This window comes from Trachymyrmex cornetzi, unplaced genomic scaffold (assembly GCF_001594075.2).
Source record: "Trachymyrmex cornetzi isolate Tcor2-1 unplaced genomic scaffold, Tcor1.1 scaffold138, whole genome shotgun sequence".
NCBI lineage: Eukaryota > Metazoa > Arthropoda > Insecta > Hymenoptera > Formicidae > Trachymyrmex > Trachymyrmex cornetzi.
The window spans coordinates 1,768,466-1,789,907 of NW_017295960.1; the positions used below are offsets into that span (position 1 = coordinate 1,768,466).

Sequence of the window (21,442 nt, forward strand, 5' to 3'; positions counted from 1 at the left end):
CGTAAGATGATGAGTAGACCTTGCGGTATTCTACTTTTAATTATTGAATAGCAATAAATATAGCTATATACAAAGAGTACTTGTTATATTCTCGTATGCCGTGTATTTATTGTTGAGTGCATCTGCGAGTGCACATGTATATTATACGCAATGAATAATGTGCACATGTTGATTCGATGTTTGTCACTGCAATTCAGAGAGAGAAAAATGATAATAGAATAGCCATAAGGACAGCGGAATATTAGTCAATATCTGTGTCAATAATTCTACTATCTTCAGGGCGTATCAGTATGAAGAGAAGAAACATTCCAATTGTCTCGTGAGACATATTCTGTTATGAATAATCTCAACGAACAATAATGGGAAGAACGCGTTACACACATATGTACTTTTCTTTAGTTCGAATTAAGGTAGATCAATGATTATGTAATGTGTGTCCACGAAAATTTTCCAAAAGTCACGTGGCTTTGTGTCAGGAATATAGCCCTCCATCATTTACCCCAAGAGAATTAGCTCTTATAAGAATGGGGCGTCGATTTAAAATTGATAATTTTGACTACAAGTAGTGAGACTTTTAAAGTTCTGATACCAAATATGATCACAAATACACACGCACAGATACATACGACTTTTTTTCGCGTTTAATAAATTTTTTATTGAAATTAAATAAATTGCGTTAATATTAAAAAAAATTTTTTTGTAATTGATCAGCATAACTAAAAAATTATTTCAAAAATATTTTTTGCACTTTATCTGCACGATTTGTTGATGAAATTTTTCGTCTTGTTCGTATGAGTGCAAGCTGCTTTTCAAAGAATTGATGATGTAAAAAATAAATTTTCGGTGACATATTAACGCTGATATTCTTAGCGGTTATCATACAATAATATATAGTACACTGTTAAAAAAAAAGAAATTTGCTTCCATTACATGTAATGGAAGCAAATTTCAAACAGGTAGAATTAAAAATATTTAATGTTGAGTAACTTAAATTTAACGTTTACTTATATTTTAAATTTCATGCAAATCTATATAAAATTTAATAAAAAATTACTGAATTTCGTAAAATTTTATAAAAAGTACATTAAATTTCATGTACATGTACATAAACATACTTTTCAGTTGCAGATATATTAAATTTAATTAGTGTCATAAAATTGAATTTAATTTGTGTAACTTAAAAGTACATAAAATTTCATGACATTTTTAACAGTATAGTTTTCAGCTCGATGTTTTCCGAAAAAATTTGAAATCACAATCTTCACGCAATCCCATGTAATGAGCTCGTTTGTTGCAATACAAAATTAAAATTTGGCACGTTAAATCAGTACAGTATTTATACGTGAAATAAGGTGCGTGCACGTATAGATTTGTGATCATAATTTGATCTCTTAACTTTAAAAATCGCGCTACTTGTACCCCTCAAAATTCACAGGCTTAAATCAATAGCGTATTCTTATAATATCTAACTTCATCAAATGCTTTGAGGAAATAATAGAGGATAATTATGTTCTCAACATAATTAAATCTATATGACCTTTGGAAAATTTTAAAAGAAATCGAGCACACGTAAATTTGTTATTAGAATATAATAAGTTATTTCGATTGCAAATTATTATCGAATCATTAACGAATACTAATATAAGTTTATTTATTTTTTTATACAATTGCGTTATATCTGTTATGGCTTGAAAGATTCGTCAAGCTAATTATATGCATTATATGTGTATATGTGTATAAGAAACGAATTGTAGACGTCATATATATTGCAGGCATATATTATGAAGAAATTTCGCTTGTGCAGTATTTCTTGTAATATAATCGACTATTTGTCTCTGTATTAATCAATGTGATCTGCTATCGATGCAAGACAGAAATAAAATATACCCACAAAAATATAGAAAGTCTTCAATAACGTCTCGTCGTATAAAAGAATCATAAGTGAATAAAGTTAATACACATTTATCTCCATAATATTCCGCATAAAATAGCCCTGAATGTGAAAATGGAAGGTCGGGCATAATAAGTCCGATAAGACACATTGCAATTATGTGTGTATATACATATACGATTATTTATTTCGTATTTAATTTGCGACAAGAGTTATTAGAACGATTTTTTGTTTGTTTATCGTAATTTATTCTTACTGTGTTAAACTTTGTAATAACATGGACAGATATATATATTATCAACAAAAATTAGTGTTATCAGCAAACATAAAGCTAAACTGCATAAACATAATTATAAGATATATACATTTACATATATATATCTTAACTAATATAATAATGCGCGCGATGATTTCACTCAATATATATATATATATATATATATATATATATAATACAATATAAAATCGGTAAAAAAATCCCATGTTATAATCGATTTAAATGTTAAAATATCGTTCGTCGATACAACTCTTAACAGTATATATCTATCGATATCTGTTGTTTTCACTGGTCCACCCACGGTGACGGAATGCTTTTATCATGGGAGTATAACGTTCTTACACAATACGACGCAATCTCCTCGTGTATTCAGCTTGATTCAGCTGACTAACAGAGGAAAAAAGCGAAAGTGCAGTGAGTGTGGCGCAATTATTAAGCAAGGTCATTTATAGATAACTACATGATTTAGAATGAAAACAGATGCTAGTGATCCTTGGTGCGGAACGCGTGCGGAAGCTGCGGTCGACGACGACACGCCGAACGATCGTTTTGAAGATTCTTTCTTGGACGAAGACCGTCCAAGTCATCGCCGATTGTCCGACTCGGAGCAATATCTACAAAAGCTGTGTAAGAATTACTGATTCACGCCTTTGACTCTAATTCTTTTCTGATAATTCTAATTCCTTTTCTCTGACAGATTCTAGATTGAAAGTGCTTCAGGGAGGTACCACGAAAAAGGATCTTGTGACGTCGCTGTCAGTGGCAAAGGAGGACTGTATCGCGCGTTTAATCACCTCTGGGAACAATCCTCAGTCTGAAGAAGAAGCTGAATTGGCGTCGAATCCTCTGGTACGGCACATAGCTCCTCATCTGCAGGTGAGTATCTGGATGATAATGGTCAATAATAATAATGATATGATTATGATGATAATGATTGAGAATATGATTCTTATAACATTTATTTGCTAAATCCAATAAAAATTTCATCTAAACATTGCGTGTTGTATAAGAATCTTTCAAAATAATATAAACAATAAAATCCTTAGACTCTAAGGCTTAGAATATAACATATACATAACATCTGTCTATATATCAATCAAATATAACATAATATGTCTATATATCAGACTATATATGTTTAACATTTATCAGATCTCTCTCTTATCTGGATAATTATTTAGAATATCCCCCCCCCCCACCTCAAATCTTAATAAAAATACACTTATTCGATATGTTTTCACTCAAAACAAAAGAATCTGGCAAAAAAACGCGGCGGTCAGTATCATAAGTTGAGTTATTAAGCGTTAAAGTTGGAGACTTTAGAAGAGTTGATATCTGTTATCCCGACTCAAATATATAGCGCTGTGTATATGTTTTGTTTATTAATTACACAAATTTACTGCTTTAAAAACACATTTACTGCTTTAAAAATAAATTCACTGCTTTAAAAACATATAAATTCACTGCTTTAAAAAACACAAATTTACTGCTTTAAAAACACAAATTTACTGCTTTACAAACACAAATTTACTGCTTTAAAAACACAAATTCTCTGCTTCATAAACACAAATTCACTGCTAATGCAAAGAATTTGAGTGCTTAAAGCAGTGAATTTTTATTTGTAAAGCAGTGAATTTGTGTTTTTAAAGCAGTGAATTTATGTTTTTAAAATAGTTAGTTTATCTTTCTAAAGCAGTGAATTTGTTTTTAAAGCAGTAAATTTGTAATTAAAATAGAACGTATACATAGTGCTATATCGAGTCAGAATGACAGATATCTTCCTTCTAACTTTAACGTTTAATAACTTGATTCACGAGACCGACTACCGCATTTTTTTATTAATATAAAGTATATTTTTATTAAGATTTTAGGTGGGGGGGGGGCTATTTTAAATAATTATCATTATCTGTAACAGAGTTTTATCAGAATATATATAGATGGATATAATTAGACTCAGTTGAGTCTCATCAGAGTTTATTTTGTTTGTTAACATATAATATTTGATATTTATATTATCTGTAGGCTTTAACAGCCAGCGAATTAGTTCATCTTCTGAAAGCAGATGTACTTCAAACAACCATACAAGCGGAGCAAGAACAAAATAATACAGAGGAATTACAAATAAATCCATCAACAGAGCCATCAACAGAATACAAGCCAGAGCTTAATAATTAGTTTCCATAAATTTACAACATATATATAAGACAATCATGTCGATTGAAGCATTGTCTGGCAAAGTTTTCCTACTGGTAACTGGTGCAAGTCGTGGAATCGGTCGCCAGATTGCGATAACATTTGGTTCGATGCTGGAGGAAGGCTCACGTGTTCTTTTATTAGCGAGAAATAAAGATGCGTTGCAAGAAGTCGCGAAAAATATACCTTCTAAAGTGAAAGTTTGTACTATTAGTGCAGATTTAAGTAAATCGACTGATACAAAGTTCGAAGGTAAATTAAAGTTTCCATTTTCAAGCGTATTTTTTAAATACAGATATAATTGCTAAAAAAAATGTATTTCTTTTATAATGTTCTAGAATTTCTATCGGAATCTTTGAAGGGAACTACTCCCGATGCGTTTGATCGAATGATTCTAATACATAATGTAGGCTCCATGGGCGATGTTTCTCAAGCTGTAAATGACATATGCGACGTAAACGTTTGGAGAGAATTTTACGATCTGAACTTTTTCATACCTGCTGTATTAAACACGGTGGCCATGAATACATTTAATAATAAAACTATTAAGAAGATAGTTATCAATATTACATCCTTGTATGGTATTCAAGCAGGCATTGGCTGTGGTCAATATTGCTCGGTGAAAGCAGCACGAGAAATGTACTTTAAGGTATGCATACATGTTTTTTTAATATACTCTATCCACATAATCACGAAGTAGATATCATTTTTTTTTAATATGCTTTTTTCTTCGTACAGGTTTTTGCTTTAGAAAATCCCGATGTCAACGTATTGAATTACGCACCAGGACCTGTCGACACGGATATGTTTACAATGGTTTGCGAAAAAATAATTGATACTAAAGTTAAAAAGGCATTTAACGAGATGCGAGAAAAGAAAACTGTATTGACCACAGAGCAGACTGTTAATCGCCTTGTGCAAGTCTTGAAAGAGCATAAATACAATTCGGCCGATCATGTGGATTATTACGATAAGTTGTGAAAAGTTAAAATATTTATAGAGAGAAATTCTCAGTAAATAAATTTATTCTTTTACATTGAAAATAATTTTGCTTTATATTTTTAAATATGTAACTTACGAAATAATATAAAAATATACATAGAATTTCTGTCTCTATAAATACTCGATCTATATAGCACACTTTATCTGAGAGACGTCCTGGGAACATCTTAGGACGTTCGTAAAACATAAGGACATTCCTTGGAAATCTGTGCTGTTTAGGTAATATGTACAATTTTTCTTTAAAGCTTGTTGAATAAATAATCAAAGTTAATAATATTAAAATAACAATGTATCTACAAAGAAGTTGTACAATTTAATTTTTTGTTAATCCCAAGTTGTCATAAAATTGTTATCATATTTTTATGTGCCTACTTTAATTTCATACGATTTCTATTTTGTACTTTTGCTTGTAAAATATTGCAATATAAAAAAATGTTAAGAATGTCATAGAAAAAATACATATATACGAAAAGTACTAACACCTTCTTTCCTTCTATTATAAAAATAGATTACACATCGAGCATCAAATTATAAAAATGCGAGGCTATTAATTGGAAATTGTTCATAATAATAATTAAAACATTTTAAAGAGTGTATATACATGGCTTTTATTTACAAATTTGTATATATAATATAAAAATTTCACAAATCTAAAAATCTATAAATACATATAAAGAATACTTTACATATTGTTAAAAATATACATACGAGAATATTTCTTTTCACATTTAGCTAATTATTTGATTTATTGAGCAGGAATATTTGTATTTGTGTCTTCTTGATAAGATATCGACGAGTCATTATTATCTTCTGTTATTGGAATATAAGACACTGTGGTGTTTTTTATTACTTGTATTTGAATATATATTAATATCACAATAGTTATGACGTAAAATACTACCGATAAAAACCACACTGGAAGAGGATATAGAGGTGGCATGTAGTGGGAGTACAGAAAAGTATACAGAGAATCTGCTGCAAATGGTAACAGTGTCTCTAGAGCCATAGCCACAGAGAAAACCTTCCCTGTTGAAATATATATGTAAATACATTTTTTAATATATTCTTTACAAGATTAATGTAAGTATTTCAGAAAATCATTAGAGATTGTACACAGAGTAAGAATATTTTATCTGGCACGAACCTACGCAGCAAACAGCAACAAATAGTAACATAAACCTTAATTATAATTTCCCACTTAACCATTATGTGTTATATAATTATTATATATTATACTACAATTATATTAAATAGGAAATTATACTAACGGTTATATTGTTGTTAGCTGGTACTTGCTGGATAAGTTTTCTTTCTTTTTATAGTTTATTTTATAACCATTTATTAAAATCAAAATACAAGGTTTTACCTGCGTCTTGCACAGGTACTGCCTTGGATAATATAGCACGTATCATCGGTCGAGATATGTCACCAAACATTCCTAGAACTATTGCTAAATACATATGCCAAGACAACCATGTAAAGGCACGTGCCAAGACACTACCAAAAGACGATATAATAGATACCATAGCAATTACAGTCTCTGGAAATCCTAAATCATTCAAAATACTTCATAAATTCTTGATAAATTATTACAACAAGTAACGAATTGTGTTAAAGTGTTGTTAAACGTACCTGCATATTTCCGCATTATTTTGATACCAAATATTGTACCAAGCACTTGCACTACAATATCTACAGCATTATAAACAGAATACTGTTGTATAGTCCAGCCAAGCCGCGCGCTTACGAACAGATATTCGATACTGATCGAGCCTTCAAAAACAATCAAGAGAAATGTAAGACAAGCTACGCAGCTCCAGACTAACGATCTATTGAATCCATATCTCTTCTTAACACACGTATCAATAAGATCTTTTATTAACGTTAAGTCAAATACATTGCAGATACCCTGTAAAGATAAATAAAAAGCGATGATTATTCGCTATTCATTTGAAATATTCATTATAATTCATCTTCTAATAATCTAGTTTCTAATTGTAAGTTAGATTGTGCATCTATTTCTTTCAAATTGACTTGACTTAATGAACGCTTTGAAACACCTACGGAAGTTTGACTCCGTACAGTTTCCGGGACAAAAAGTAATATGTACAATGTTGCCAGAATGCAGAGCACAGTTGCAACACTGAATACAGCAGTGTAACCGCATGTGACAAATATCGCTGGACCAGAAAGCAATCCAATTAATAGACCGAGAGAGATGAACGCTTGTAAAACGGCTAAATGCCATGCCCGCTCTTTACTGTCTATTAAATCAGTGATGTAACACGTTGAAGCTAATATCAATACGCTTAGGCCACCAAAAAGACCAACAGGAATATAGGCTATCAGGAAATACCAAGGTACAATATCCCAACTAGCCATTATAGAGAGTAGAATATAAGTTAAAGATACACCTAGAATTACGAAAACTGTGAACAACTCTATTACATTTCCTAAAAGCGTCATGGATTGATTGTAATAATAATACGTGAATTATGAAATTTCTAATCATATAATTTGCTGGATTATATTCTCTTGTCTATTACTATCTATTATAGCAATTACTATAATTCAATATACAATTGAAACAAGTAGTCTGTTTTCTGTTCCTGCACTAGGCTGTTCTAGAACTGTCTTTTTCGCTTTAAACAAATATCAAACGTATATCTTTCTCACTTTAAGTTTCAAAAGTGTACACTAGTTCAGCCACAGAAAACAGACTTATAATAAAATTGAAGAGCTCTGGGAATCGATCATGTAATTTTTTCTCTAGAGTGAAAATGTAACAATTTTTATATATGTATATGTTCACCTTTTACGTTTTGGCCCTGGGAAAAAAATTACATAATTGACTCCCTGAATCAAGTTGGGTTTTAAGTAATAATATTAAATTACAAAGGAATCATATCAATGGTACTTCCAATTATTTCTAACAATACATCATATCAGATTTTATACTTTATATCATTGTAACATTTTCCACCATTAATGACTTTTTTCATAATTTAGAGTTATTACTTAATTAGTATTAAATCCCAGCTTAGCTCAAAGCCATTTAACTCTAAAGTTTGAATTTTAATTTCTATTGAGATTTTATTTCAATATATAATACTTCTAAAAACAATAAAAAGTTTCTCTTTTACAATGATATTCATAACAAAAATATGATTATACAACTGAGTATCTGAACCTTAATGATTTTTAAGCTAGATCTTTAGTGCTTAAATAAAAATATGATTACTTATATATCCGGAAAATAGAAGAGGCTTCCTGCCATACTTATCACTCCACGGACCCAGAAATAACATTAGGAGTGATGGGGTAATGCTTTCTATGAAGGATTTACCCATCAAAATGTTGCTCACATACGGTTGGGCCAAACCATTAATTTTGAGCGCCTCCTTGCTAGTGCTATTGGTATGAAACATAAGGCACTCCGTTTCGTTTAATTTCAATGTTACAAGGCATGTGCGATATACTAACAAATCTGTGAAAACAGTACCTGCAAAAAAATACGTCCATATAGCCATTGTACTAAGATGAAAGATTATGGTTTGTTACCTGACATCGACAAAGAGATCAATAGCAGTATTAGGGGCGGTTGCACGAGTAAATAATGTCTCCATTTTTGTAGATTTCGATCCATAATATCTTCTCTAATGTTCGTCAAAAACTAAATACTCTCTAGGCAGTAAACACAGTAACGAATGCTTGATAAAACGGTTTGCAAGCGGATTTAATTCCAAAGTCGCTTTATTTAATGTTGTAATAATTAGGAATTAGATGATAAGAAACTCTGATATACTCATTGTCAGCCTCTCTTGTCTCTTGTCCGAATCGTTCCTTTGTTGGAAAATTGTTCGTGTATATGTACATAACTATATATCTATGTGTATGAGTGTCCATATCTGTGCATGTATGCCATATACTTTTCTCTCATTCTCCAGACGCAATCACTGGTAAATATAATCACTGGCGAAATGTAATTGCGATCAGCCGACAACATGTTTTCTAATTGGCGTACGAGTGTTACATATATATGTATAGCATAATTCGTATTTTTTCAAATTACAGCAAATTATTGCGTAAGATATGTTTTTTTTTATTGTAGAATGTAAACCATACATGAGGAAAGATCGTGCGTTTGACAAGTCTAGTTAATCAGCTGATCCGTAAAGGACAGTAACGGGTAACCTGACAATACTTTAGCGGAGACTCGAACCATTCAGTTTCTGTTGAACGAAACGTGCTGGTAATGCAGCACCAGCGTGCAATCTTGAAGAGTCTTGCATTACCAACATCAGTTATACCAGCCTTGACATTTTACATTACCAACAGTGTAACTTACCAACATAATACCAATAAAAGTTGTTAAATTTTAATAAACGTTTATTAAATTTTTTTGTTCAAGGACCCATTGAACTATCCCTCCTATGGATAGTCGACGCGCTTTTATCCTTAGGATTTAGTACAGAGACGAACCACATCTACTTTCGACAATACGATTTTATCGATAGTGTCAGAAAATGTATGTAGTCACGTAATTTCCAAACTAAAAATGGGCGATAGTTACGGGCGATTTCAACAGTAACAGGAAAAAGGCTAGTATGACCTCTCTCAAGTTTTTCTTTGACACTGTGTACAATATCCGAAATATTTTAAAATTGTTCGACGTATTGTACACGTGTCCAATGATGAGATATTGGCGGCGACGATATTCAATAATAGAAGAATTTAATTGTCTCCATTAGCAAAATAATTCGTTTATTTTGCTAATTTGTCATTATTTACAGCATAACTATAAGTTTTAAAACTCAATATAATTAATCTTTTCTATATTACTGAATTGAAAATAAAATATCCAATATGACTCGCGCGAACGATATGACATATTTAAGATGAATGCCGCATTCAAAATTAATTTTAAAGACTTTAAATTGGATTTAGCGGTTATATTTAATTACAAAATATATATACATTGCAATGTTAACATTGCAATATATGTTAACTGCAAAGATATATCTGCCAAGTCGTTTATTTTTATTTCTTAATAATATCGACTTTTTTCCAATAATTAATATTTTATAAAGATACGAACTTCCATATTTCATTTACTTCAATTATAATCATTTAGGCTACTCATCATCTTCCCCCACTCATGACTGAATATGAGTAATCATGATTTATATTTCCAGGATATGGAATAATAAAAGCACAAATATTAGCATAAAAATATGAGTATTTATGTGGTATATTAACAATATACAGAGAGAGTTTATAAGTACAAACGCCGAGATAGTTCTTACATCTAATCCCACTCTCCAATATACATAGCACGCGGGGTTGGAGGTATCACGCCTCTCGTCGGGATCGGTAACCTTCCGTATATGTGATTATACGGCGACTCATTCCTATTCTCCGCATCTGGAATCATAGCAGCAATTATTACTAATATACGTGATTATAAAACAATTATTAATTAATATGAAGCAGCTATATACTATATCACTGTTATTACTTTTATTCCCACTTCATAAAAAAATTGTTTTCTATTTCCCAGTAAAAAATTTTTTATGCATAAATATGTATAAACATACATAAACATGCATAAATATTCATAAACATGTATAATTATATATGAAATATGTCCATACATGTTCATACATCCTTTTTTCTTTTGTGTGTAAAATTATTTTTTAGTGTAATAGAAATAATAATAATAATGTGAAAACATTAAAAATAATTAAAAAGGTAATTTTCGCACTATTTGTTTTAGAAAAAATCAAGTTTAAAGAAATGTAAAAAAATTACTTACGTAAAATTATATATAAAATTATGCATGGTAATTATGTGTGAGCAATTTTTTTTTTACATTTTTCCAAACTTGTTTTTTTCTAAAACAAACAATACAAAAATTATTCTTTTAATTATTTTTTATGTTTTCACATTACTATTATTATTTCTATTACACTAAAAAGTAATTTTATAAAAGAAGGATGTATGCACATATATGGACATATCTCATATGTAATTATACATGTTTATGAATATTTATGCGTGTTTATGTATGTTTATACGTATTTATACATATTCATGCATGAAAAACTTTTTACTGGGATTATTTATAAGAAATATACCGTAAAAGAGTAAAAAAATAAATCTGGAGTAATAAAAGATAATAAATAATAAAAAGCAACAAAGAAATTTATATATTAATTTAAAATAAAGAAATTAATCAGATATGAGAGTCTATTATGTGATGATGTCATTTATGACAAACTAATTTACATGCCTAATAACGCAATTATTTTTAGATAAATAAAAAATGATAATCACTTAATTATTTCTTACCAAGCCCGCTTTCGAAACTTCTGGCATGATACATAATGGGCGGTCGATGGGCCGGTAGGTGCCCATATATCTGGGAAGATTGACTACTAGCGTAAGCGGCGCCTACATAAGACGGCGCCGGCTGTGTCCTGGGATGTCCACGAGGTGGAGGAGGACCCACCTTGCTGTGACCATTTCTCGCCATTTTGACGAAATTGGGCACGCGTGCTCGTAAACCGCAATAATATGGATCGTCTAAAACACATAACAAATAGTCACAATTTGTGCGATGTGTTTAAAAAACGAAATGCACATTAAATAAAATACAATTAATCTTTTAAAGTATTATAACGTTCCTCACCATATTTTTTCCTATCGTCGTGTTTACTTCGCTTCTCCTCCATCATGTGGTGCTTCATCGTTCTGCCGTAGTCGTCCTCTATATCGTCGTAATCAGGCTAAAACAATAGCCAAAGTAGAAGGTTTTCTTCAATTATATGGCGTAAGGGCCATAGAACTCAAAAAACTTAAACAAAATTTTAAGAAAATTGGCCAATCATAGTAGAGACCATAACGTAAGCGGCAATAAATTCACAACATATTGATTTCCATATTGACATACCGCTTATATCAGTACTGGAATTTACTTGCAACTTTTAGTTGATTTTCAGCTTAGTTTCCGTCCCTTATTTCACCAACATGTGCACAGTCTAAATACCGATCAATATTGCAAATAAATTACGTTGCAAGTAAATTCCAGTATTGGCTTACATCTTACTTAGTTTTTCTTAAATTTTTCTGTTCGCCATAGCTCTAACAAGCTAATCGTTTTTAACATTTACCTTGGGGATGCCATGGCCATAGAGGTTTTCTCGAGGCGGCAATTTCGGCGGTCTTTCTGCACGCCGATGCTGATAACTCGTCGACTGCATGTAGATTTGCTCCCGCGAGTCCCTGTCCGTCGACATTATTTCGCTAGGACCTACGGACGATGACACACCGGCCACGCTGTAGGGATCCTCGTCAGGAATTGGTATTCTAGGTCTATTCTTTATATCCACCGGCCTCTGTAATGCTAGAACTAAAAGAAGATACAACGAAGATAGTAAAAATTATTATTTGAAAACGATAATACAAGCATTTGCATTATTCTAATTCCCTTTGGCAAAGAAACGTTAATATTCAGGAAAAAAGCCATAATTAAGTCATACTGGTATCATATAGGACATCATCATGATGTCATTTGGTACTTAAAAATGAATTTATAATCGAAGTAGCAAGCTGACATGATTTATCGTCAAAATGACGACAGATAACATCAGTTTTTTACTTAAATAAGTGACAAATAAGGTCATAAAGATGTCATTATGATATATTATGACTTTTGTGTTTTACTTGAGTCTATAGTGCAGAAAAAAAAACTTGAATATTATATAGAAACGGGTTAATCTGTAAAATCAGTATACTTTATTGTGCCGTTAAATAAAATATGTGTTTTATAATTAGAGATATTTGCATTTCACTTTTACACTCAGAACCAGAGTGCACAGCCCAAGTAGAACACAGAAGTCGATCATAGTAATAACACATGAAGACATCATTATGATCTTATTTGCCACTTATAAGTTCATTTTTAAGTATCAAATGACATCATGATGACGTCCTATAATATCATTATGACTTTATTATGACTATATTCTACCTGAGAACAGCTTTAATATGTACGAGTGCGTATATATATACATATACTAGCTAGTGCGTTCAACCCGCGAATTCGCTATAATTAGGTAAACCTCAAATATTGTTTGCAAACTGTACATAGAAATTCTATATAGCGTTTAATGTATGTCACACGCTTTCCAGCAGCATACCTGGTGGGAGCTTCGACTTGAGCATGTCCAATCCTACCACGTTGACGATGAGCACCCATACGGGGCACTGAAGCAAGTCGGCTTCCGTTCTCACGAATATGATAGCGCTCAGGCATTGCATCTCCAATCGTCGTCTATCCGGATAAGCCCTTCGCGTCTCTCGCGATAGATTCGTTTGGAATTTATTCATGTCGAACAGCTAAAACATGAAGTCGGTAACGTTCAACGTTCGGTGTTTCACGATATTAAGGAGAAAGCTAACGGTTGCGTCACCAAGCTATGGCATCAATCGGCTTCCCGACAGCGAGGGATACGCGTAATAAAAACGTATTATCGACGAAGGAGCAAACTAATATACGGACATGAACAGGAATTCTTTAGTCAGGAAGAACAACCGCGGATCATGTTAAGTGGCGGAACATTTCGCTCTCCTTTCATACCGGGTGCGTGGCATATGATTTCCTGACGATAAAGAGATTTAAACGCCTCTTATTATACGGTTCGGTTGCTTGTAGTTTTAATTAGAAAGGCGATGCGGTTTCTCTATCGACATGCATTCATACAATCGTGATAAAGCCAATACATGCCGATTTCCTCGCGTGCAATGTACATACAAATACGCAGTGGCGAGGGAAAACTTTTTATTGTTACTTTTTTTAATTGCAAGAAGTAGGCAAGAGTAACCGAGATCCCCTCTCCTTCATCGCGCAATTGACCTATTTTGATGCTTTCGCCGATAAATATTTCCAACGCGGACGATTATTAAGAAACCGCGAAACATTAACGGACCCACCTTTCCGGGTTTCTCGTGCTCGAGCGCACCCTGCGAATTACGTATGATCTCTGGACCGATCGCATTGTCCTCCTGATTCGTTGATTTCACATACACGTTATTTTTACATAATCTCTTGATGAGAATATTGCCCTGCTCATCCATCTTTATTTTAACTCCTTGGTTTATGTGACGCTTGGCCTCCTCCGTTTTCGAATCTCTCATAGGATTATCAAATCCGCAAAGCCCTATCCTGTAAATCAATTTTCCGAAATGTATAAAATAACGCTAAATATAATTAACTAAATATATTAATTTACGTAATATATTTATATAAATTATAATATGTCGTTTCTCAAAAAAGCTTTTTAAAAAATATCTACATTTGTGTAACTTTATAGTCCTCAGTACAGATAATTAAACAAGAGATTAAGTAAAAATTGAATTATATACATCTCTCAATATAAAACATCGTAGACATTTTTATTAGAATAATTATATTTCAACAAGAAGATTGAAATAAGTCAGTAAAATTTAAACAGCCTATAAATTTATATAGGATTTCTTCATTTTGCAATTAGTATCTAGAGTCATCAGGTATTGATATACAATTAAAAAACACTCGGTCGATTTTACAAAATTAAAATTCTTAGTGAGACGCTAGATAAATAATTGTATCTCAAATCCGAATTGTGTGTACCTGAATCCGTCGAATCCGTCATTCGAGCCGTTTATCGTGAGGACAGGTGCTCTGGCATACGCTTTCGCAACCCGTCTGTTTCTCTCGAAAACGATAACTTTCGCCCAAATTTCGTCATCTATCTGATTCCATTTATCTAAGACCTCTTGTATATGATCCTACAAGTGCAAGAAAGATGAGCTAATATAGTTTTGATGAATCATTACTTTGTACATCAATGCTAATATTAACAACTTCCGTTTACATTCAGTTACGTTGTTTAAACAAGAAACTGTACTGAAAAAAAATTACTAAATCTTAACATATATTTCTTTGAATAGCAATAAGTAAATTTACTTATCGCAAATAAATATTTATTCAATAAAAAAATGATAATTAAATCAAATTAATAGTTTTTTATCAAATAAATAAATATATATTTACATTTAGTAAGTATCTATTTAGAATTAGTCAAACAAATATTTATTAAAATTTTTGCAGTATAATCGTATGTGAATTGTATTATGTACAAAATATATATAATAAAGAAAACATATAAAACATATAAAAAATAAAAATAAAATAATTAAAGTAATTAGATATAAGGCTCTAAAGAATTTAGATTCAATATTACAATGTTAGGGCTATTCGAGCCGCGCTAGATGTCATATGTGAACACTTTATGTACAAAAAAATATATACATATATAAATAAAATATACATATATAATTTACATACACATCTAAATAACACACATCTAAATAATGATATACATACATATAAATAAAATTTATAAGTAATAAATAAAGATTACCTTGTACAATTTATCCAAGTTATACCACACATCTTCTTCATCTTGCTCCTCGTACTGCGACTCCACGAGATTATCTCGCGAACGCGAAAGTATTTTCCGCCTCGATACCATTTTGCGTCCCGATAGTCAATCTGAAAGCAGAGAAAAGAAAAAAAACGATCCTTACCATGTAATCTCTCTTAATCTCTCTTCGTGTTGTACGTTCGAGCATCCCCGTGGAATTTTCTCGTTCGTAAAGAAGAGAAAACTTTTATTTCAATTTATGTTAAAGGATCCGAAGAAAATTTGTCGGAGATTTGTTGTTAGATTTAAGAGTCATCAATTATGCGCTTATCGAAGCTTATTCTCGCTTCTCTGAATACGTATACAGAAATAATTCTCTCATTTGCAGAGAGAAAGAGAGAGATATTATCAATCTTGCACGTTTTATCTCCCGTAGCCATTAACTTAGGAGTCGTTTACAGTTTAAAAGTCAGAAGGGATAATCGGGAACCTTAGCATCACTTCTAAAGCAGTCAGACACGGAAGAAAGGGAAAGACTATTCGATAAATGTATATACACCTTGTTCTCTCTCTCTCTCTCTCTCTCTCTCTCTCTCTCTCTCTCTCTCGTACTAATTTTCTTTAATTTTGTACTTATTATAATATTTTGTAGTCTATTATTTTATTTTATTTTATGCTAAATACTTGCATTTGTAGATATATTATTTCCTGTTTTGTTTTATTACTTTGTTAACTAATTTTCTTTAATTTTTATCTTAAATTTTCTTTGTCCTCTATATCACCTCTGCTCTAATTTGTTCTTAGAGAGCACAGGCTTAAAACGGTAATAAACGCTCTCTTTCTCTCTCTTTTTTCTTCTTCATTGACTATGTTCAGAAGAGAAAACTAATCAGTTAACGCTTAGTGATTCTTTAATATGATTGGCTCTTGGCTCTTTAGTTCTTCGCTGAATCTAAGTGTAAGAACTGCAATAATATTAAAGAATAACCAAGTGCTAACTGATTTTCCTTACGGCGACTAAAACTTTAAGTGGCGAGAGCGATAAAAAAAAAAGAAGAAAAAGGAAGAAATCGCTGCTACGATTTACGGGACACGTTCGATGGGGCAAGTGTAGCCGTACGATAGAACTTGTATCCGGCTTCGTGACGTGACGTCATTCCAGCTGATCTTCGGCATCCCGTCACGTTATTCTTCTCAGTGTTGAAATCTTTTTGGTCTCTGATGAATAACAGAAATTTTTTCACTACGATTTATGTGGTACGTTTTACAAAGGAAAGGTATGTTGAAAATTATGCGGATTTAAGAAACGCATTAAGTGAAGAGAAAGTCAAAATGATTTTATTTCGACGTCCTAAGAGTCAAAATAATTTTTTGTTGCAAAATTTGACTGTTTTACGTTAAGAATCAAAATAAAGTCATTTTGATTTTTCGTTGACTTTATGTGTTTCTGGGTAAGATTGATTATTTATTTCTTGTAAACTGAATTGTAATTTAATAACTGACTACTCTCGTGAGAAAAATTTTCATTATTTCAAATTACGAGTTACAAGTAGTTGTAAAAAAATGATTACCTTCGTGATTTTTTATCACGAGCTGACATTATTTTAATGTATAATTTAATCGGTACACTCAACTAGAATGAGCTAGAAATGAGCGAGTCGAGGAGAAATGAGAAACGAGACGGAATCAAGATGTCTCTAAATAAAAAAGAACCACAGTCGAGAGATCGCGTGCTAAACACACCATATACTCAATCTGACCTGATTAATTTCGAAGAGTGCATCTGGATCTTCTGTTAAAATAACAAAAAGAAAAAATGTAAGAGCGAGGAAATAGGTTAAGGAAATTGCCCCGCCCTAGAATGCAAAAAATTATGCGAAAGCGGACAAATCAGATTCAACGTGGCGATAGCGCAGGTGGAGTACGGTTGATTTACGATGAGCTCCGAGCATCGTGAAAGTGTTGTTATTAAACGTATCGCCTGGCTACGACTGATGTCCGAATTGGCTTTCACGACTACTCTTTCGCGCAAGATCTTTTATTTATAGCCGCGTGTTTTTAATGAGGAAAAAATAGGCAGCGATTCTCTCTCGAGAAATTGGTCAGCGTAACACTTACGCGCGAAAACGCGATTTACTTTTACATTTTATTATGCAAGATACATCTTTAACACACATAATACATACTAAAATATGTATTAATATATTCCCAAGAAAAACATAAAAGTCAATAACAAAGTTAAATAATTATTTCGATCCTTAAAGTAAACAATCAAATTTTGTAAAAAAAAAAAATCATCATTTCTCAAAAAACACAAAAGTTAACAAAAAATCAACCTAAATTTATTTTAATTCTTAACATCAGCAAACAATCAAATTTTGTAACCAAAAAAATTATTATTTTGACTTTCTCTTGACTTGATATGTTCCTTGGATTTGTGACTTTCATGACGGCAAAATAAAGTCATTTTGACTTTCTCTTGACTTGATATGTTCCTTGGATTACTGAATTCAATATTAATATTTTATTCATATGTAGCAAAAGTTAATATTAACAAACGATATAATTCGGTAGCGTATTTAATACTAAAATCCTAATTAAAATAAGAAGCTCGATCATTGACGACTGCGTAAACAATTTTTTTTCGCAAAAATTACGATAATCATCCAAGGAGAGTTTAATCGAAAGCAATCATCTCTATTTTTGGAAAGCAAGAATTTTATTTCGCTTAATTATACCGCTCGCTCTCTCCTCATAATAAATAATAATGACGAACTTAACTGTACACGCCTAAATTCCACGGATTATTCCGGAGATATTCACGCCTCGCACCGTTCGATGCGACTCCCCGTCGAAGTCAATACTGTACCGTTATACTTAATCGTAGCACTCGACGCGTAACGAAATACGAAGCCTCGTATGGCTCCGAGGTACCGTAATGTCGATTAGGTAGTTGCAGCACGCAACGCGCCCGGGTCGATCCCCGGATTAAATCCCCGAAAGCGCCGCCGCCGTTAACTTCCTGGCGTCGCGTCGCGCCGAAGATTCGAATTCCGATCGCCTGGCTCAAACCTGTGGAATTTCACGAGTCAAGGCGACGATCGGTCGATGTCTCATCGGGAAGACGCGTGACGGAAATCGATGAAAAAAAAAAAAAAAAAAAAAAAGAGGAAAGAAAGGAAGAAGCTATACGACGCGAACGCTCGAATCCGCGATTCGCGGCGTCGCGATAAAATGGCGAGACTCGCGGGAGAGTAGAGATCTCGACGGAGATTTCTTCGCGCACTTCGAACATTATTTTGGATTTAAGTCGAACACGTCGCGACTGTCTAAATGCAAAAAGAGCGACTTCCGTTGATAATTCTGAATTTTTACACGGAAGGAATGCTTTGTTGAGAATTATCTAAAAATTTAGTTAGATCTGAAAATAACTTTGTTGGATCATCAAAAGAATTATGTAGGATGGTCAAACTGATTGTCAGAATGTCAAAACTTTTTGCTGCGTTTCTCATGCTTGGGATTCCTACGTAATCATTTTGGTGGTCTAACAATTTTTTTTAGATCTGCATCTAAATTTTTAGATACTTCGGCAAAATTATTTTTTCCATGTAGAAATCAGGTGGAATTGTTAATCAGGTAGAATTAGACTTCGTTAATAAACTAAATCCCATACAATACAGTTCTCCAAAAGAACGCCCTGTTAAAGTCCTTAGAATATCATTTGGAGAGTTTAAAGACATCTCTCTCCAAAGAGCGTCTAAAATGTTAGAACGTTTTTTAATGTTGATGCCAGCTAAACTTCTAATGAAAGTTGTCAATAGCAAACTAGGTCTGTTCTCTTAACCTTTTCTCTTTTCTTCTCCAACGCGAAGAGAAAAAGAGGAAAAGAGTGAACTGTGCAAGAAGTTCAGCTAAAAAGACTAGGCCAGTCATTGTCTATTATTCGCTCCAATTACTTCGTCTCGGCAGTTTTTCACATATCTTCATGATCTATTCAGCTGTTTCTAGCGAACCACTAACTCCCATACAGCACGCAACTTGCAGCAATATCGCTGCAGTAAAGCTGCAATATTGCTGCAACATGCAATATTGCTGCAATGTTGCAGCATTGTTGTTGCAACTTTTGTGCTGTAGGGGCTGTGTGTACTCCGGTATACATGCGCTTTAATTATCAGATTACAGACAATCTCGGTTTTCGCGAGAGAATGCCCGACTTTTGAAGCAGACGATTCCTTGCAGCAATATCGAAAATAAGAAGAAATAATCGATGTAATGATGCAATATTTACGTAACAAAACCGAACGGTTTTCGCGGCGGCGGTGGTAACCCCCTACCCTTCATTCACGAAAGAGTATAATATATAATTCTCCCTTAATCGAGGAGAGAATCCATGGACGATATTCATAATTAAGTATAAATGTCTTAAGATGTTAATATAGCCCTCTAATTGGTTTATGACACCTTAAGATAGTTTTAAAACAATCTCAAATATAAGAATCGACTATGAACATCGGGACTGGTTCATAACATCTTAAGACTGCACTTAAGACGGTCTTAGGCCCAGTTCCACAACTCACGGTTAACTCTTAACTGAGGTCCAATTTGTTTCCTCATCTCTTTCCAATTCTAGAATCAGAAAGAGACGATAAATAAGTTGAACCTCGATTAAGAGTTAACGGTGAGTTGTGGAGCTGGGCCTTAAATATGAAGAACCAACTGACGAATACCGGCCCGTGACACATTCCTAGATAGAATAGAGCGACGAAATCTGACTCACGAGTGGCGCTCTCCTATTCTGTGTCTTCTCCGAGGATTTCGCAACGCTCTCCACGTAGTAGACGCTTCATGCCGTTTGTCCATTATCTCACCGCGGGGCACGGGATTGCGTCCGAGCTTGCCATCTGTTTCGCGCGCGTGCACATACGTATATATACGCGTCTCCCTAGGGCGAGACGATTACGACCGATTTCGTAATGATGAGGCCCGATCTCGTGTACCGATAATGAGAAAAAGGGATCCGACCTGGATCTCGCGCGCGGGTCGCGGATCTAACGGCGAGGAGCCTCCGCAGTCTGCGCCGCGGAGGTGAAAGAAACGTCACACGGCCGACTCTGCCTTTGGCGAGCGAACGAGCGAACGAGCGAACGAGCGAACGCCCGGTCGCCACCAGAATTTCCCTGAAACTGCTTTCACTTCTCCGAAGAATGCGAAGGCTGTTGTACACGACCAGCGGCAGCGTCTAGCACGGCTGGAGTACAGCGCTACAGCGCGCACACACTATGAGGGACCCCCACCTCCCTCGAGAGATCGGCAGTGCAGATTGCTATGATGTGTGTGTGTGTGTCTGTGTTGTGCAGACACTAGTTCACAAACTCATGGACTCGCGCACACAAACACATACACGTGAACGAGGTGTACACGACCGTTCGCACGCTCCTTCTCTCCTTTTTGCCTCTCTCCACCTCTTTTCTTGACGGATATTTTACCATGTCCCTCTCGTTTCTCCATGATTTTCTTCACTCTTTAGCTTCTGTCGTCACGTGCCTCTCCGTCTTTGTTGTGGAGCGCGATCGTGAGTATATCTTCTCTTGAAAGATATCCTCTCTGTCT

At 33.5% G+C, this 21,442-nt stretch overlaps 4 protein-coding genes across 6 annotated transcripts in view; 2 read left to right on the top strand and 2 right to left on the bottom strand.

Annotated features, from left to right (window-relative positions):
* Positions 1 to 2,471: 2,471 nt before the first annotated feature.
* On the top strand, positions 2,472 to 4,363 carry LOC108770921 (uncharacterized). Its single transcript, XM_018522684.1, has 3 exons — positions 2,472 to 2,795; positions 2,866 to 3,044; positions 4,191 to 4,363. Exons 1-3 carry the CDS (start codon positions 2,639 to 2,641, stop codon positions 4,341 to 4,343), a joined length of 489 nt encoding a protein of 162 aa, XP_018378186.1. The 5' UTR covers positions 2,472 to 2,638; the 3' UTR covers positions 4,344 to 4,363.
* On the top strand, positions 4,355 to 5,373 carry Sptr (Sepiapterin reductase). The gene is made up of 3 exons (XM_018522683.1): positions 4,355 to 4,613; positions 4,700 to 5,010; positions 5,100 to 5,373. The coding sequence occupies exons 1-3, from the start codon at positions 4,379 to 4,381 to the stop codon at positions 5,340 to 5,342; spliced, it is 789 nt and encodes a 262-aa protein (XP_018378185.1). The 5' UTR covers positions 4,355 to 4,378; the 3' UTR covers positions 5,343 to 5,373.
* A 713-nt stretch (positions 5,374 to 6,086) lies between these two features.
* On the bottom strand, positions 6,087 to 9,448 carry LOC108770915 (proton-coupled folate transporter). The gene is made up of 6 exons (XM_018522675.1): positions 8,925 to 9,448; positions 8,605 to 8,865; positions 7,428 to 7,777; positions 6,996 to 7,272; positions 6,730 to 6,912; positions 6,087 to 6,389 (listed from the first exon to the last, which is right to left on the bottom strand). The coding sequence occupies exons 1-6, from the start codon at positions 9,007 to 9,009 to the stop codon at positions 6,109 to 6,111; spliced, it is 1,437 nt and encodes a 478-aa protein (XP_018378177.1). The 5' UTR covers positions 9,010 to 9,448; the 3' UTR covers positions 6,087 to 6,108.
* A 1,142-nt stretch (positions 9,449 to 10,590) lies between these two features.
* exp (expansion) overlaps positions 10,591 to 21,442 on the bottom strand; it is a 21,098-nt gene continuing 10,246 nt past the window's right edge. The window contains exons 1-9 of one of the 3 annotated variants that reach the window (XM_018522891.1): positions 20,610 to 20,988; positions 15,830 to 15,960; positions 15,037 to 15,194; positions 14,358 to 14,589; positions 13,565 to 13,763; positions 12,536 to 12,774; positions 12,055 to 12,151; positions 11,715 to 11,948; positions 10,591 to 10,787 (exon numbers count right to left, since the gene is read on the bottom strand). In XM_018522891.1, coding sequence (XP_018378393.1) covers positions 10,672 to 10,787; positions 11,715 to 11,948; positions 12,055 to 12,151; positions 12,536 to 12,774; positions 13,565 to 13,763; positions 14,358 to 14,589; positions 15,037 to 15,194; positions 15,830 to 15,940 — 1,386 coding nt within the window. In that variant the 5' untranslated portion in view covers positions 15,941 to 15,960; positions 20,610 to 20,988 and the 3' untranslated portion in view covers positions 10,591 to 10,671. Of the gene's footprint in view, positions 10,788 to 11,714; positions 11,949 to 12,054; positions 12,152 to 12,535; positions 12,775 to 13,564; positions 13,764 to 14,357; positions 14,590 to 15,036; positions 15,195 to 15,829; positions 15,961 to 20,609; positions 20,989 to 21,442 lie in introns of those variants that run through there. The other 2 variants (XM_018522890.1, XM_018522892.1) reach the window with 2 other exon arrangements.